Source organism: Lygodium microphyllum, chromosome 19 (assembly GCF_053477565.2).
Source record: "Lygodium microphyllum isolate KBCC chromosome 19, Lygodium_microphyllum_v1.1.10, whole genome shotgun sequence".
Lineage (NCBI taxonomy): Eukaryota > Viridiplantae > Streptophyta > Polypodiopsida > Schizaeales > Lygodiaceae > Lygodium > Lygodium microphyllum.
Window position 1 is genome coordinate 63,443,491 of NC_141153.1, and position 18,387 is coordinate 63,461,877.

The window sequence follows — 18,387 nt, forward strand, 5'->3', positions numbered from 1 at the left end:
TATTTTGAATGTGGCCTTAGTAATATGTGAACCTCCAAATTATAGAAGAAATACAAGTTACAACCGGCTTTGTCAAGCACTATTCTCATCCTGGTATGCCGATAACACAGAGTCAACATTATGATAACTAAATGCCGATCATGTCTTGCGAGAAAGAGAGAAACAAATACGTGGTATCACTCTTACTAGACCACACAAAACGAATTCTCAATGCAAAGCTGTTATATCTTTAACTATTGAGTATCATTGATACATCAATCTCAGTCTGTAAAACGACAAAAGTGATTGTGAAGGAAACCTTGGACAGTCGATCTATTCTCGATAACCCTCTAGTCTCTTGGAATGATGGATCGCTTTCGTAGCCATCTAGTAGAATTGACTTGACTATATCTGATATTGTGGATGTATTTGCTTTCAACATGCTATATAATCCATTGATTCAAAAGTACATGGCTATAGTAGAATATCCACATCCAAGGACAAGGCTTTGCATCCTCAACAAGCAATACATCGAAAAGATTATAGAGCTCCATCATGAAAGCTCTCCATTCGACCCAATGCTCCAAGCAGACCACAAGAATGAAAGATGTAACAGTTTGCTTGAAAATGTTGTCAAGCCAAGCCGACGATAGGCATTGCAAAGAGCCGATCAGCACGAGTTTGCATGCATCATATTACGGAATAATAACCGTCTCATTGAAAGAACAACGGCATTAAGGATGGACAGCTTGCCTGCAAGAATCTCACACCCTGCCTAGATATCACATTGGAAAATGTAGCGTTTCTGTTCTTATTCCCACTTGGCCATGAAGTACATGTTAAAGCAAGCATGAGGCAATATCATCAAATAATTACAAGGATGCAACTAACTAATTTCTAAATCCCCGCCATGCCATCTAAGAACTCCTAACCCACTCATTTTCATTGGGCTTGCCCTAACTAAGACAATGGAGGATTTGCTTGCCTTTTTCAATGGAAAGTTAAAGTTGTTGAGTTCATGATTGATGCTATAGAGTAGGGCGTTAAGACCGCCCGACCTTAATATATATAAGATATTTAAATTATGTTTAAAGACATTGTGTTATCCTCATCATCTTGCATGGGCACATCACTAGGTTGTATTATCAATGGTCTTCCGAGTAGTTGTATTAGCATTGCCCTTGTTTATTTAGTTTGTCAATGCTGTAAATTGTAGCTTGTTTGAATGTCTAGCATGTCAATGCTTGATTATCCTAAACCTACTCTAATACCATATCAGAGTGTAGTGATGCTGAAGCATATGCATGTACTAACCGTAGATATTGAACACGTAGAGAAGGGGGAGAGAAAAAAAGAGAAAAGAATGTTGAGAATACTAAACCTTGAATTATCAAGGCAAAATGAGCACAAGAGGTTGTGTGCATATAACACCTCCATGCTCATTGCTCTTGCCTCTGCTTTTATTGCCACATCCAACGAGAGAGAGAGAGAGAGAGAGAGAGAGAGAGAGAGAGAGAGAGAGAGAGAGAGAGAGAGAGAGAGAGAGAGAGAGAGAGAGAGAGAGAGAGAGAGAGAGAGAGAGAGAGAGAAGGCTTTCAAATTTATGTTTTGCAAGGTGTTCTTAATCAACATGTCTTAAGCTAGACGATAAGTTTATAACAAAATCCAATTAGCTCCAGAAACTTGTGTGTTGTTGGTCTAGTGCATGGTTGAAAAGAGACATTTTATTTTGCTTAACCCATATTACTGTTCTCATGAAAAACACACTTGTCCAAATTACTCAAACAACAAGCACCTATCAAAAGAAAAAAAAAACCCACACTTAGTGTTCATGAAAAATTGATGTTTAATGTAGAATGAATTGGAAAATTTTGCAAATTACCTTTACAATATAAAGTATAAGGTTTAAAACTCTCGAACTCTAGAAAAAATATAATTATAGAAATGACAAATACATATGATTGAATTTTCTTTGAAAATTTGAGTTAAAGGTTTTTGCTTATGTTATCAAATTTTTTTTTGTGAACACTACCTACACTCAGCTACACACAATATTCATGAAAAATTAATATTTAATGTAAGATGAATTGCAAAATTATAAAAAAACATTTAAAATTTAAACAAGAAAAGTAAAAAACCTATCTTTTACAAGATTTTGAGTTATAAAATGGAGAAATACATGTAATTTGGTTTAAAAATCCCTCAATAATTTCGAGTCAGAGGTTTTTGTGTTTGCTATAAAAAAATGTTTTTGGTGAGAACACTGGTTACATGTGGCAACCTAGTTTTTTTTTTATTTGGTAATGCGATATATTTTAAAGTGCCAAGAACTCCCATACAAGTGAGGTAGAGAATGATTGGTGTGTTCTTGGAATTGGAACACAGCCGTTCGCATGCACTGTACAGAGCTCGCGTAAACGAGCAAGTCCTTAAGGTCGTTGGCACAAGGGTTAGGGGACCTTGAGTGGGCAGGACTCTAGTGATGCAATGTCCCCTGAGTTGGCACCTGAAAGGAGGAATGCGCCCCTGGTCGTCGTGGCCGACTTCGCCCCCCCTCCCTCTCGCTCTATTTGGACACCTAGGTTTATAATTGTCGACTCCCCCCCCTCTCTGTATATGCATAGGGTATATAAACGATTAGGTCTGCATCATCATAACGAAAGCCTTATTGAGCCTGCCGTCCTCATATACATCAGGTTCTCTCTCTCTCTCTCTCTCTCTCTCTCTCCCTCCCTCCCCCGCCCCCGGCCGACAATCATTATGTGTCTTCGTCGCTGTTTATCTTGGGTTTCCTGCGATGCCCGAAGGACATCACACTCAAATCCCTAACAGTCGCGACCTTTCGTTGAGAAAATTCCCCGTGGGCCTTGAAGCAAAGCACGCGCCTTGAAGCTTGTCGTGTGAACCTTTCCATCATTGGTTTTCTGCTGTCCTAGGTTTCTGAGGGTACCCTGACACCTGACATTGTAGTGTTGTGTGGCGCAGGTTGCTTTCTGTCTGATCATTTGGTTCACTCTGGCCGCCTCCGTAGCCGCCCGTGGTTCCAGCACCAGTAAGGTGCAAAGGAGGTCTCCGGAAATCTCCTCCCCTGCAGTATGTCATAAAGAAGCAGGTTGTCATATGCAGTTCTGCTCTACCACCCAGGAAACAGAATCGTCAATCTGGAGGTTTTGCCGCATGCGCCAGGGGCGTTTTCTGGATTACGGCTAAGTTTGCTTTCTTACTGGTGATCTGAACAAGCAAACATATTATCGATGTAGCCTTTTTCGTTAAACCTGTGGCATAGCAGTTAGGTCAGACCTAACCAGATACACAAGTTGTTGTACTTGGTGGTGCCATTGTTACATCGGATGCTTTCGGTCAAGCTTATGCTAGTTGACCTGAAATCAAGAAAGACATAGTTCTGACCTTGCTGTGAGCCAATTCATACTTCTGGTTTTAGGACTGCTGAAAAGTTTTTTAGGACTACTAGAAAGTTCCAACATTATATCTGTGGGATTATCATAATGGGAGGACTCTTTGGCCTATCTGTTTTTCGTCGGAAAGTGAAAGCTGCAAAGGTCTTGACATCCTCAGAGATGGTGAAACTGAAGGTATGCTTACATCCAGTTGAATTTGATTCACTGTATGTATGGGTTTTGGCTGACCTTTATTTGTGGAAAAATTTATATTCTCACGATTTGTCCTCAATTGTGTGGCTTATGTGCACATGGCTTCTCTGACGTTATAAAGTCCATGTTGTCTGTTTCTTACAGGTTAAAGATGACATTCAGGCATCAAAATATTTAACTGATGATAATGCAGCATTTCAAGCGACTACAGAATGCTTGGAAATTGTTGTCATGGGAAATCTTCCAATTTTCAATGAAATCAAAGATCAGTCTAGTGAGGGGTCGCATGGTTATTGTGAAAAGTTGCAGATGATGGATATGGTACTTGGTGGCATGTATAGGGAACAAAGATCAACATTACAGTGCAATGACACTGTTGATGTAGAAGCTCCCAAGCAAATTGGAGATTCCTCTGATCCAGCATTTGCATTTTCACATGGTGTTGAAGAAGTTTCTGCCAGTGCAGATGAGACAGTGTCTGGTAGCAGCAATGAATGTAAAGGATTTTTGGTGCAGGAAGACGGACAGCTGGTCAAGGCTCCCCAGCTAATTAGAGATTCCTCTGCTCCAGCATTTGCATTTTCACATGGTGCTGAAGAAGTTTATGTCAGTCCAGATGAGACAGTGTCTGGTAGCAGCAATGACTGTAAAGGATTTTTGGTGGAGGAAGGCAGACGGCTGGTTAAGGATCTTCAAGGGAAGTACTCATACAGTACTAACACAGGTTGCCACAAGGATTCTCATTGTCATGTGGAGGAGTGGATCAATAATCTTCACCTGGTTGATGATGATGACATGGTTCACCAGGAAACTGAAATATCTGAGAATATGGTTCATCAACATCAAGTTGCAGAAATGTCTTGGCCACCATCAAGTCAATCAACCAGTACATTCCCGAAATTTGCTGATTTTAGTGGCACTGGATTACGTCAAGTGCCTGCTTTGGGAATGTTCAAGTGTCTGAAGATACTGAACCTTTCTGCAAATCAAATAGGTTGGTTAAGGTGTGAAGTATCATATGTTTACTAGACTCTTCTCTGCTTCTGAACTTAATTTGTTACCTCGATGTTTTTGTAGCCCGAGTTCCACCAGGATGCCTTCCTCAAAGTCTTCATTCATTGGACCTTTCAAGGAACAGGATTTCCAGCATTGAAGGCCTCAGAGAACTGACTAGATTGCGGGTGTTAAATATGTCTCACAATCGCATCTCCAGAGTAGGGCCTGGTGAGTTTTCATTTACATTTGGGCCATGTATGAGTGGAAATGGGATGGATATGTACATACTTAACATGCAAATGCTGGGTGTGTGTTTCTAGGATTGGCTAATTGTTCTCTTATCAAAGAACTGTACTTGGTTGAAAACAAGATTGCTGAGGTTGAAGGCCTTCACAGACTGCTAAAGCTGGCTGTACTGGATCTTAGCTTCAACAAGTTGGCGACCCTAAGGGCTGTTGGTCAAATTGCTGCCAATTACAAATCTTTACTGGCCTTAAACCTCCTTGGAAACCCAGTCTTTACCAATGTGGGGGAAGAACAGTTGAAAAAATATGTCACAAGCCTAACTCCTCAGTTAACCTTCTTAAACAAGAACCCCATCAAGGCAGTGCCAGCAAGGGCCGCAGCTGTTGACAGTGTTGCAAGGGCTGCATTAGGAACAGCTCCACGTGCTGGTAAATCTTCTGGTGCTAGAGCTAGGACAGGAGCTGAGGCCGTGACGCCCCATAAGAGATCATATGGTAAGGCTACTGAGAGGCAGTTTGGGTCGGGCTCTGATCCTTCTCGGTCAGCCAGGGCACACAAACAGCAAGGTCAGCAGCACTTCTATGGTCATCATGAACGCAACCATCATAAGCACAATTATTCGGTTGGAGAGCATGTTGGTGAGAATGATAAATTGCATGGTTATAATTATAAGAGCTCTCTTCTAGAATAAGAGAAACCTTGACCAGAACTTGCAGGTTCATTTGGAGTGTCTATGCTTGATCCCAGACTGCTCTCGATGTGAGTCATCTAATCTATAGTAGAATGACATTCTGATATTACAGACTATCCAGCCATTATAAGGATGGCATGACTGGAAAGAATCTAGTGATGGTGCTTTTCTTATTGCAAACAAGTTTAATTGCTGTAGTTTTGTGGTTAGCTTTGAGTGGTTAAGTTGATATGTTTCTTTGCTGGAAGCTAGGATGCTTGACTGAAAAACAGTTTGGTTCCTTCCTTTGTGGAGGGTTCAGATTGATTGTTAATGTGTAAACTTGCTACATTAACTTAAATGTGGAAATATGTAACGTTAACATGTTTGGCACCTTGAAAAGAGTGCCTCTTTGATTTTGAATTGGCAGAACCAATGGCTCCACCACTTGGTAGTTTTTTAGTGGTCAATTGTGTGCACCTATAGAATGCCTGGATGGATAGGGATAGAATTCACTTGTCTGGATGTGCATTTGTGAATTTGCTCAGAATGTGGCTCATGGGCTTTTGACACTACACATGGTTTCTGTGCTCAGTTGGCTCCTTTAAAGGAGTGCCTCTTTGAAACCAATGGCTCTGCCATTTGGTAGTTTTTTAGTGGTCAGTTGTGTGCCTATAGCATGCCTGGATGGAAAGGGATAGAGTTAACTTGTCTGAATGTGCATTTGAGGATTTGCTCAGAATGTGGTTTATGGGCCTTGGACACTATGCATGGTTTGCGTGCTCAGTTGACACTTTGATGAATACAGAGTCCACTCTTTTCTTGCTACTGATCGGCTATATTGGCTAGTTTCCTGTCAGCTGGCCACACTAAAGGTACCCAGAGTTTGCCAGCTGAGTGGACAGATCCTCTGTCAATTACAAACATTCAGCCCTATCACACATCTGTATGATGAGCTTGCTTATTCTTTCAGGCCTTCCATCTCATGTTGTGCTGCTTGCTGGACAAATCTTCTGTCTGTCGCAAACCTTCAGCTATATCACACATCTGTGTGACGGGTTTAATCTTTCAGGTCTTCTATTATGTTGTGCTGCTCATCTCCAATTGTTTGGATTGTGCTCATCTGGTGATCAGTGGCTTGCCTGCATGCACATAATGTTCACATGTCAGGGTGAAAATTTGTGTATGGCAAACAATCTAGTAGTGTGAATAGTTCTAGTTAAACATAGTTTAGGTGGGTTAGTAGGATGGAAATCATTAAGATGCACCATCTGATGTTAAGACGATTTTCGCTGCTGGTGATTCAGGTTTAGGATCTACAGTTTTGGGTAAGGACGGACACGAAACCATTTAATAGCATTCTTTTCTAGGAACTCAACAAGTATAGCATAATACCTTGAGCCATGGCATGAACCAAAGCTTGGGTGGCCCCCAGCTTAAACACCACTTTTTGTGGCAATGATAGAGATTTTGGCCACAGATTTGACCGGGGGCTTTTTGCTCCTGAAACTTACCAACTTGGCTCTTATGAAATCTGCCTCGTCACCCCAATCTAGTAACCACAATCCTCCTTCCCTCTTCCCAAACTTCAGATGATCTAATCCGATAGGGGGATTGTATCCGCTCCTGCCATATTTACACCATAAGATATTTCCTATCATTGCATCCCAAGCTTTTTGAAGGGATTTGTTACTGGATTAAGGGTAAGCTGATGGCAGGGTAGATAAAAGTCTTCAGTATCTTGAGCTTCACATAGAGTGGCTAGGCTGTGGATTTCCAACTCTCCACCTCACCTCTTATAGTTGACACTTCATTAAAGTTCTCAATCCTATCCAGAATCCAATGAACATTCCCTTGATCAGTAACTTGGTGCTCCATCGGAAAGCCCAAATATATGAATATTGTGCCTCTACTAGCCTTCCCTTTCCAGCTCAAGTTCATCAAGTCATCTTCAGTCAAGCTGATCAGACATGATTTTTGTATGTTGATCTTGAACCCCGTTGCTTTCACATACCACCCCAAGGCGTCCATTGCATTTTCTAGGTTTTTCTTGCTAGCTTGCAGCATCATCAAGTCATTGACAAATCCTTGTCCCACCAAATGCTTGCCATGGTAGCTAATCCCTGAGAGGTTCTCCCCTTGCACCATATTGTCAATCAAACAGAACATCAGATGTGTTGCTATAGCAAACAGAAGGGGACTTAATGGGCACCCCTGTCTAACACCACTCCCAATCTGAATAGGCTCAGTAAGAGTTACATTGACTGAAATGAAAGCTTGCCCCCTTCAGAGAGAACATAGGGCAGGTTGGCTACCCTTTGATGAAACCCCATTTGTAACATTACCTTTCTCAAGTACTCCCAGCCAACCTTGTCAAAAGCTTTCTCAGCATCAACCTGCAGAAGGACAAATTTCTGCCCCTAAATAGAGGCCCACTCGGAAGCCATCAAGACATTTGTACGTAATCCACCAATAAGCTCCTGTGTTTAATAAATCGATACTGATGCATTTATACATCTTTGTATGATTGCTCCCATCCTGCAGGCCACAAGCCTTTGTGAAGATTTTGTAGATGACCTCCATTAGCGAAATGGGATGCCACCAGCCACTTATGTTGACCTTGGAATCTCTGCGGCTCAAAATGTCTCAGTACTAGATGGACTGGCAGATGAGCATAGAGCAGGGTGCTAGAATCCACCTCAGCTCCATCAGCTCCACAATTTGAAGCAACCAATCACCCCCCAAGGAAGTGTACAATCAGTCCAGGGCTGCAATACCACAGGGGAGGGCTAATGCATTTTAATGCATTTGCTAATATTAGCAGAGTCCCATTGGAGCATTTGGAACAAGGAGATCGAGGCTTGGATGCTAAAATTCATATGGCTTCTGATCCTCACGGCATCAAATGGAAGGACCATAATTGGGTGAGAAAGGGTTTGATAGTTCAGAGACCATGCAAACTGAGAGAAGGGTGAGAAAGGTTTTGATAGAACAGAAAACTTAAAACCTCTCTGGTGATGAGCCTGCACAGCATTAAGATGGCAAGTTTTAATGTCGAGGGTTTGAATGGTGCAGCCATGAAGGGGGTCTTTTGGAAATGGGTTTGCTAATGGAACCTAGATGTGATTTTAATTCAAGAACACAAATTGCATGTTAGAAGTGGTGTGGTTTGCTCTCTCGTGGAGAGTACACTTGCTTCTATGAAGGCGTTACAAGGGGTGAGACAAGCTATGCCACTAGTGAAGACTGAGAAAGCGCCCTCTTTGAAGTACAATTCCCCAAGCGGCAGGGTTTTGGTGGTGAGTGTATCCTAGAACAAAGAGCAACTAGACATCATCAACATCTATGGACCAAATATTGTAAGGGAGCGAAATGAGCTGTGGCACGAGCTTTTGAAAGCAGGAAGGAGCTCAGTTGTGGGTGATTTGGACATGATATTCCACGAAATTGATTCCTCATGGCAAGTTGCCAAAATTCATGGGGAGGAGTTAGATGCTTGGAACAACTTTGTTGATAAAATGAAGATTTTGATTTGTGGTGTTGGCAATTCCTGCTTTTGCTTCCTTGCTTGAGGTTTGGTCCTTCTATTGCAAACCAGTTGCCATTCATCGTCCTTGTTGTTCCCCTTAGCCACAGTAGTAGTCGATGACCTAGTTAATCCGTTGCAGGCTCAACATTGTCTTCTTTTAGAGATGGGCACTCTTCAAAGTAATTATCTTGTTGGTTGCATTGATAGCTTGACCTCGCAAACTTACTCTAGTTGATTGAGCTTTGAGGCGGGGCTCTCCAACATAGGGAACACTAATGTCAATGAAGTGGGGCTTTTGTTGTTCTATATCCCATAGGAGAAATCTTGTTTCAAAAGGGATGAGCCAACAGTGGTATATACAAGGGTCAACTCAGACCTTTTGCATGCCATGTGGTGACAGACCGAATCAAGTCCCCAGAAGTACACGCATTGCTTTTGTGACTTTTGCGTTGCTTCCCACTTGTTAAAGATCCCTACTAAGAACCCCCTACCTCCATAATAAATTTGGTCTACAGTGCCATGCCCTTTAGGCATTGTGTTCGACTAAGCAACCAAGAAATACACGCCTTGCTTTTGCAACTTTTGCATTGCTTCCCACTTGTTAAAGATCCCTTCAAAGAACCCCCTACCTCCATAATAAATTTGGTCCACAGTGCCATGCCCTTTAGGCATTGTGTTCAACCAAGTAACTACTTTAACTTGATTTGGAGGCTTCCTTGTAAAGAATAATAGGCCTGCTTTAGTGTTGAACTTAAGGACGTCGGCACAAGCTTTATTTGTATCAAGCGTAAGTTTTTTGTAGGGCTTGATGCAAAAATGGAGGATAGAAAGAAAATAGTTACGCTTACGACTTGCCCCAAACTCTTTCTACTATGCAAATGTTTTTTGGATGCTGTTACAAAATAGTTGATATATATCATATTCTATAGTCATTATGTAGGATGTAGAGTTAGGCGATTGTAGTTGTGGTGTCTCACACTCTAATAAAGTGAATTAGTCTATGAGCTCTTTCCATCTTAGCATGCACTCACTTTGACCTTAACTTGCTTATTGAAATGTGAAGGGGCCAACACATTGTAATAAAGCAAATTGCTTGATAAGGCAACAAAATTTGTTTTGTTCTTAAGGAGATAGGTAAAGCTTTCTTTTTAGACCTAGTTCATTAACGAGTTCTATCTTGGATGAGTAGGAAGAACACTTGGATTGACTCCTAAAATGGCTTGACTAGTCATTGACAACTTGGAAGCTTTGTGCCTTGCTAGCTCTTGGTAGAAAACCTCAAAAAAGGAACAAATGTGTTATCTCAAGGTATTGGATGCCTAAAGCCTCAAATTTTCTCACCTCAAATGTATGTCTTTGTTTTAGAACATTTATAAAGCTTGTCACTTATAATTGCACATTGTAAACCACCTTGTTTAGGCATAAAGAGCTTGCTACTTGACCATGTTGTACCTTCAAAAGCTTGTCACTTATAAACCACCTTGTTTAGGCATAAAGAGCTTGCTACTCGACCATTTTCTACCTTCAAAAGCCTTTTAAAACTCACATTGCAACACTTTGCAGTTACTTGGAATATGTCAATTTTGTGGTTTGGACAACCATTTCATCCATTTGGATCATCCTTGGTGTAGGACTTGGTCCCTCTCAATCAAATTGCTCATTATAGAGGAGTTAGGGCACTATGCTTGCATCCCCTTGCTCTCCAAAAGCTTATAATGTAAAACAATTAAGCTTGAGATATTGCAACAATGAATATTTGGAGTGTGTGTTTGGGTATCGCTTTATGCATTTAGAAGCACTTGGAAGCTAGAATTGGCAATCCAATGTGTCTTTCGACTATAAAGGTGTTTAAGGATCATGTTTGATTGCATAATCCTCTTCAATAGTTCTTTCAACTTCCAAAGAGAAGCCTTGATGTATTCAACACTAGGGTCGAATCCCATCTCATGTACCCTTTACAACTAGATTTTGCATGTGGCTCAAGTAAACCACATAAGTTGCTTCCAAAGCCATTGCTTTGTCTCTAGTTGATGCCGACACTTGTCTGTACTTTTAAGTGGCTTCATCATAACCTAAGTACTGGAAGAGGATGATATATTGACACTACTTAGCTCACCATACTTAATTCTAACTCCATTTTTAAGCTTAGCATGACATTTTAGCACTTGTGTGAGCATGGAGTCACCTCGCATGTGCACTGTTATTCCTACTTTGGAACCAACAAACTTCACCTTGAGCTTGTCTTTTAAGTCTACGGTAACTTTAAAAATCATATAAGCCTTGGCTAGAGGAGCACTCATACGAGAAACCTTGTCCTTTCAATGCAATCCTTCAAAGGAAACAGTAAAGGTATTCAATACCTTGATAGTGCATCACCATTGACATATGCACATTTGCACAAGATAGAGCTAAAGCCACACACCCTTTTGAGAGACGCTTTTGCATATAAATATCCACCTTTGAGGTATTACTAACTAGAATAACTTTAGCGGTTGCATCTCTTGCTATTGCCATCTCTTAAGATCAAGTAATCAACCCTAGTACTACTTGTGTGCATACCCAAGGAGGATCGTTATCTCACAACCAAGTGTTGGAATGCCTTGAGTTTAGGGAAGTTGAACTTTTTGACAAAATGTAGTCATCCACCTGAGCTTAACATGTAGAAAATCGCCAGTTGAGCCATAGCCATAAGAACCTTCCTTCTACTCCTTTCCTTACAAGGAAGGAGTCTCAACCCTTCTTGCAAGTCACCAATTGAATACCTTGAGGGTAACATGTTGACCCCCTAGACCTCCTCGAGTAGGCAAACCACTCATACTTGTTACCCTAGCACTCCAGACGATTCCTAACAAGACATACTTTAAGCTTATACCGCTCTTAAGCTCAGAAAGGCCTTTGAAACCTGGAGAAAGTTCCTTGAGTATCTTGCCTTACCTAGAATGACTCGAGTCCACACTAGGCAACCAATTATCAAAGAGACAGATCCAAGTGGAACTAGTTAAGCTATAGAGACCTAAAAGACTTTCATTGACAATATAAAGAAAGATTGAAGCATAGATAGAGATATTTAGACACTACTTTTGGATTTCCTAAAGACAAACATTAAAGCGGCCATCACTAGGGACCACTTTCTTGAAGAAACTCCTATCCCTTTATCAAAGGGACAGATCCAAGTGGAACTAGTTAAGCTATAGAGACCTAAAAGACTTTCATTGACAATATAAAGAAAGATTGAAGCATAGATAGAGATATTTAGACTTTGCTTTTGGATTTCCTAAAGACAAACATTAAAGCGGCCATTGCTAGGGACCTCTTTCTTGAAGAAACTCCTATCCCTTGGTTATTTGACATTGAAGAAGAACTGGTGAAATAAATTCTCAATAGGAATGCTAAAGAAGATATTAGCAATCAACTACCTTAGAATCTCCAGGGTAAGCATGATTAGAGGCTTAAAAGTAGAGGCCTCACCTTGTCTTCAAATGGGAACTCGTAGGCAAAAGGGATGGGCAATACACCTAGTTCATGAGTTCGAACCTAAATCAAAATATGTTATAATATATAAGATGTGCAAACAACATATATAGTAAATGTAGGCTAGAAATTATAATATGATATATATTCTTTTAAGTTTCTCCATTGCTAAAATGAGTTGTAGTTATACAACAGAATGTTCTATAAGTTGATCATTCATGAATTACAAAATTGCTAAAAAAAACAAGCTTAATATCGTGAACCTTCAATAATGACCAAGGCCTTTACACATAATCATTGTTCTTTCTTTCTTCTTATCATAGTTGTTATAGCTAAATTTTCAATACCATATACTGTTGCACTCACAAGCCCAACATCGAGAGCTTGGACATGCCCTTACTAATTCAAGGGTTTCAATGCATGAAGTACATTGTTACCTCTCACCTAGCCTACTCATATGCATGCACAAACATACTGAACAAATTTACCAATACCTACCATATCATCATGGCTTGGTTGGTGAGTTGTGCTCCACAGTCCATGCATATGCTTGCTTGCTAGTCTCCTTGCTCTCGTTGTTCATGCACTTGAATGAATCAACAAGGATAGCTCAAGGAAATGAAGAGATGTAGAGAAAACTTCCATTGTCACATTCCTTGCTCCCTCACTCTCTCTACTTCATACACTCTCACTATCACATATGATACATCAAGAGAATGGAATGAAGAGAAGAAAATAATATAGTAGATTTTCACACGACGTTCCTTGCCCTCACACACCCTCTCCCTCATCTTCACTCTCACTTGCACGAAAAGATAAGCACAAGTATGAAGACCACCAATTTGCACACACATGAATAACCTTTTGCATTACTTCTCATCCTTTTTATACAATAGTTCTAGGGTTTCCTACCCTTCTTGGTTATCCAACCCACACGTGGCCCCTTGGCCACCCACACATTGCATGCATTTGGTGTTCACGTGAGGCCAACTCAACTTGTAAAAATAATCGTAGTTATAACTTGCATGGGAGTGAGCCCCTCGCCCTTAACTTTATATTGACAACATCCTTAAAAAGATAAATACTACATGTCACATAATCAAAAAATTTATTACACATCGGGTGAGGATGTTTCCACTCCTTTGTATGCTTGCTCCATTACAAGGCAAGGGTTAAGATTTTATCTCCTCCTAATCCCATGGCACACAATAGTGTAAAACTTAATGTTGGGTATTGTTGTGCTGATATGTCCTTCTAGTTAGTGGTATTCATCTATGAGGGTTTCTAACGATACTCAAGGAGGTAGAAGAAGACTATGGATGTAGTGTTGTTATAGAGGATGACTGGCCACTGATATTGTCGAATTGTTAATGGATTCTTAAGTAACCATGAGTCTTCAACAACTTGCAAATCAATGTGCTCTCCCTAGAGGTGTGTTTACCTTACTCTGTAGTACTTGTGCTTATGCATGTGTAATTGGGAGATGGGTTGAGCTCCAATAGGCTTGGTGCATTCCCCCACACTTAGGATCTAGTTAATATATGGTTTTATTGTGTAGTGAAGTCCTAGGGTGACAAGTTTCCCAAGGAAGCAAGGGGTATCGTGCCCTTGATGTGCCCCAAGGTTATGTTGTAGGGGAAAGGGCTAGGGGGTTAGATGTAGAGTTGGTCGGTTGACGCCACCGAATGTGCCTAACTTGAGGACCCTAGTTGCAATATTTGTGTTGTGCACTTGTCTAAATTGGAGTTTTTTCTATTCTTTTTTTCCCCATAATGTAAACTTTATTCATTTGAAAGTGGTTGTAACGTACAACTAAAAGATGCCTTGCTAAGCACGTAGACTTTTACTACATCTCATAGCTTGATGGAGGATTTTGTGTAGAAGGGGTAGGTACAAAAGCAAATTGACTGTCTACCATGTCCTCCAGTAGTGCTATGCAGTAGAATGAAAAGAGTGTGGTATGCAGGTTCAGGTGAATCATGGCCATTCTATCTATGCCATCATTGATGTTGAAGAATAGTGGAGGCTACCCTTTGGGTTTTTTTAGTGGCTTGACTAGGAGGTGAAGGTTATTACAAGTGGTGATGAAGGCAGGGTCAGTGAAATAAGTACAACTTTTCATGCTCAATTCCATTGACATTGGGGATCTTTGGGAAAGTTGTACTAGTGGTGTTGTGGATTGGAATCACGATGTGTATGCCCTCTAGGGTAAGAACAATGAAGTTTATTTGCTCTTTCATAGCTTTTAGCATAGTAGTATGCCGACCTTGCGATTTCATCAATTACTTAGAAAAAATACCGCCATTTTTGCTAAAGTTTCTAGATTTCTCACAATTGAAATCCCAAATGCTTACCACAACTTTTGTCTTCTTGAAGCTGACAAGCGTTCCAAAGGACATGTTCATCTTGTTGCTCCTTCCATTTCTTGGGAATACTTTTGTCTACACAAATTAATGTCTAATGTATGGTTCTTAGGGTATGGCCTTTTGAAGCTTTCTTTCGTTTAAAACTTTGAAGTCAAATACTATGGTTTGATCTCCTTTTGCCTCTTGGTACTTCTTCACCACTTCATCTAGATCTTCTCACTACTCCCTGTATCCTTTGTAGTCAATCACACTCTAAGTGGGAGTCTTTAGGATACTCAACAATGTCAGGTGGTGCTCTTGCACTTTTGGTGCAAACTCCACCAGTGGTGGCTGTGGTTCCTGAGGCACATCACTTGCACTCCTTGGCTCATCAAATTCTTGGGTCTCCACAAACTCTACCAAGGAAGACAATATTTGTGGTGGATGGCTCTATAGGAAATGACAGCTCTAATCCGATAGATTCTGGTTCTCCATCCCTATAGCTTTCAACTCCTATTCTTCGTACCCAACACCTTTTAAATGGCATCTAATTGCTTCTCTATTCGGGACTAAGACTGGAATATTAAGCACTGCCAAAATCCAAATTGTTCAATATTGCATTGGTCAAGCTCAGTTGTGCCTTTAACTCTGGTATGTTATCAATGCTAGAGGTGGAGACTGTATGGATGGTTTTTTTCTATAGAGCTCCTATTGGGGCCGAATCAGACATTCGGCCCCTACAATTCAAACTTGTTGGACCGAGTTTGATTTTTCAAAATTTTTGAACATTGGACTAGACCACCTAGGCACCGGTTGTCCTGACATTTGTAGACCATATAGACACTAGAGAAGCCCTTCTGGCACAAGGAACAAGGGGATTGGCGAGACTCAAGCATAGAGGCAACACTAGCCAGATTTTGCCTGATAGCAGCATAGAGTGGACTCTAAAAGCACTACCGAGTCATGACTAGGTGGGGAGACTAGCAACGAACACTACAAATCAGCAGGGACAACCAAAAATCGGCCATACAACCCTATCAGGATAAACCCATGACAAGAGTGATAGAGTCGTCTAGGCACTTGTCTTCTCACTTACTCTGAATTCTAGGCCACAAAGCATGATGGAGAAAAGCTAAAAGCCCGATTTCGCACAATGCACAAAGAAGAGCACACACACACGAAGTGAGGGTAAAATGAGGACTAGTTGTAAGTAATAAGGAATACACCCAGACTTAAACACTCGAAGGAACCCACCAGTAAGAGAAGAGCCAAGGACATAGAAGGGAGATCGAGTCCCCAAAGAGTAGGACCAAGCGAAGGACAGAGCCTAAAATCCGAATGCAACAAGGATAGGCAATATCACGGAAGTGGATCTACCCGGCCTTATCAGCTTGATCGACAACTTGGCAGAATAGGAGGTCCTAGACATGAAAGGAGGTAGCTCAGGCCATAGAAGTGACGAGGAGCTTAACCTGGGAGACTTTTCTGAGGTTGTGTAACAGTTAGTGAACCAATACGACACTCAAATCTGGCTAGAACATCGCGGTAGATCTGTAGAGGACATCATAGCAGACAGAGAGAGTAGGAGAGGAAGCTGGCCATAGGGCTCTGCAAGGCCTATCCACGTATAACCAGGACCAACAAACTAGGAACTTATGCCAAAGTTTAGAAATGCGAGAGATCCAGAGAGTGCTAGCCCTAGCAGAGAGGAACCGGTCAAAGAGTGAGAGAGCGCTAGTAGAAGAAGATCTCACACTGAGCGAGCTCTTGACAAAGTGACTACTAGATAACACATCCACAAAACAAAGCACTGCAACATTTGCAACATCGCTACTGAGAGGGTAAGGAGTCAACCAAGGCTCTAAGAGCCAATCGAAAATCCCTGTGGTAGCAAAATAATTGGAGAAATACAAAGCTATCGACGACCCATATAGCTTCATGGAATAGTTTGAGTAGGTCTGCAAGGCCAGCGGCCTCACTGATCCTACTCAGCGCTCCCAAGCCTTCAGACTGTGCTTAGCAAGACAAGGGTCGGCCGGACTTGGTACACGAGTCTAGATGCTGTAGAGCATACCGATTTCAATGGTTTGAAAAATCTCTTCATTAAGAAATTTTTCGAACTTGGATACTCTGATAACTTGCTAGTGCGACTTATGAACGTCAAGCACAAACAGAAAGAGGATATTCGAGATTACATGACCCACGTGAGGAGCCTCTTCAAGAGAATCCCCATGGGTGAGAGACCAACCAAAAGGTCGGTATCCATTGTGTTCGTCAATGGAATACGAAGTGAGGAGCTCTACAAAGCCTTGGCCGGCAACTCAAGCTTGCAGCGAGATGCACTGGCAAGGGTCTTTGAAGAAGCTATTAGAGTGGATGACCAGCTCAAGGAAAAAAGCTTGAGAGGCTCAAATCAAGAAGATTCCAGTGCTAGGAGCTCTGAGAGAGCCTTAGCATTGAGTGAGAGAGCAGACTCAAGCACTCAGGACAAAGGGAAGGGCACTGAGTCAGGACAAGAGTTAGCCAAACTATAGGAGATGATGAGATGGCCAATGCGCCCACACGTCCAATGTGTGCACTGTGGCGGAAACCACTTGTTGCCAGATGAGTGCCAGGACCCTAGGTCACGACCTTGTGCTAATTGTGGTAGGTTTGGCCATGACACCATGCATTGTCGATTACCTCGGAGGCTCCCGTACCCACAGCCTTACGGTCAAACCCACCTTGCTAACAGGCCACCAAACTTCTTTGGAAGGGGAGCCCCATTGGCTCTTCCAGCATCGATACAATGAGGAAGATAGTGCTATCGTCATGGACTATAGATCAATATCAGTGATGGTGTTGGGACGAGGGAGAGGCAGGGGCCTAGGAGGGCAAGCCCAAGAGCCGGACTTGTGGTCACCTAGGACATATTTCTTCACGTTGCTCTGAGAGGGAGCAGGCAAACAGAGATAAGGTTGACCTGAGATGCGCTGAGTGTGGAATCACTCATCTCTTTGTCGACTGCCCTAGGTGGAGATTATCCTCTAATTCAACAAACGAGCAATCGGTTCCATTGGGGTTGTTCGGTGTCGAGACACTCGACTGGGAGGCCACACCTATCTTGTTGCATGTCATGACCCGTACACATACGAAGCATGCTGGCATATCGTTTCCAGGGCCTAGCAACCTTGACGCAACCTCAGTTGGAAAAAAGAGTCAGAGACGAAGGAAGAAGATACCAGATGCTAAGGTCACCCTCAAAACCAAAAGCACCATGACTTTGCCGGTGGAGGGAAAGCCATTGACGCAGAAGAAGAGATGTTGGTGCCTCTCAGATAGCTGAAAAGGGAAGTGCTAAGGTTGGGAAGTACCCCAACCCAAAGTGCCAACTCAAAGCCATCAAGAAGGTGAAAGAATGGGTGAGGGAGGCCTAGGAGCACCTAAAAGACGTTGACCCATACTAGAGGATGAGATCAACGATCTCTCAAGCATAGGCACCCCAGTCTCTCTCCCACAACCAAAACCAAGAGAGACAAGGGACCACAAGCTGGGCCACCT

The 18,387-nt window shown here is 41.9% G+C and overlaps 1 protein-coding gene across 5 annotated transcripts; it reads left to right on the forward strand.

Moving 5' to 3' along the window:
- Nucleotides 1-2,570: 2,570 nt before the first annotated feature.
- Nucleotides 2,571-5,720, forward strand: LOC148019953 (uncharacterized). 5 transcript variants are annotated; one of them, XM_087700159.1, is made up of 5 exons: nucleotides 2,571-2,675; nucleotides 2,965-3,572; nucleotides 3,735-4,584; nucleotides 4,668-4,814; nucleotides 4,907-5,720. In XM_087700159.1, the coding sequence occupies exons 2-5, from the start codon at nucleotides 3,486-3,488 to the stop codon at nucleotides 5,521-5,523; spliced, it is 1,701 nt and encodes a 566-aa protein (XP_087556285.1). In that variant the 5' UTR covers nucleotides 2,571-2,675; nucleotides 2,965-3,485; the 3' UTR covers nucleotides 5,524-5,720. The 5 variants fall into 5 exon arrangements, with proteins under 5 accessions (XP_087556285.1, XP_087556284.1, XP_087556286.1 ...); XM_087700158.1 differs by lacking the exon at nucleotides 2,571-2,675 and adding an exon at nucleotides 2,688-2,877; XM_087700160.1 differs by lacking the exon at nucleotides 2,571-2,675 and adding an exon at nucleotides 2,688-2,874.
- The last annotated feature ends 12,667 nt before the right edge of the window (nucleotides 5,721-18,387 follow it).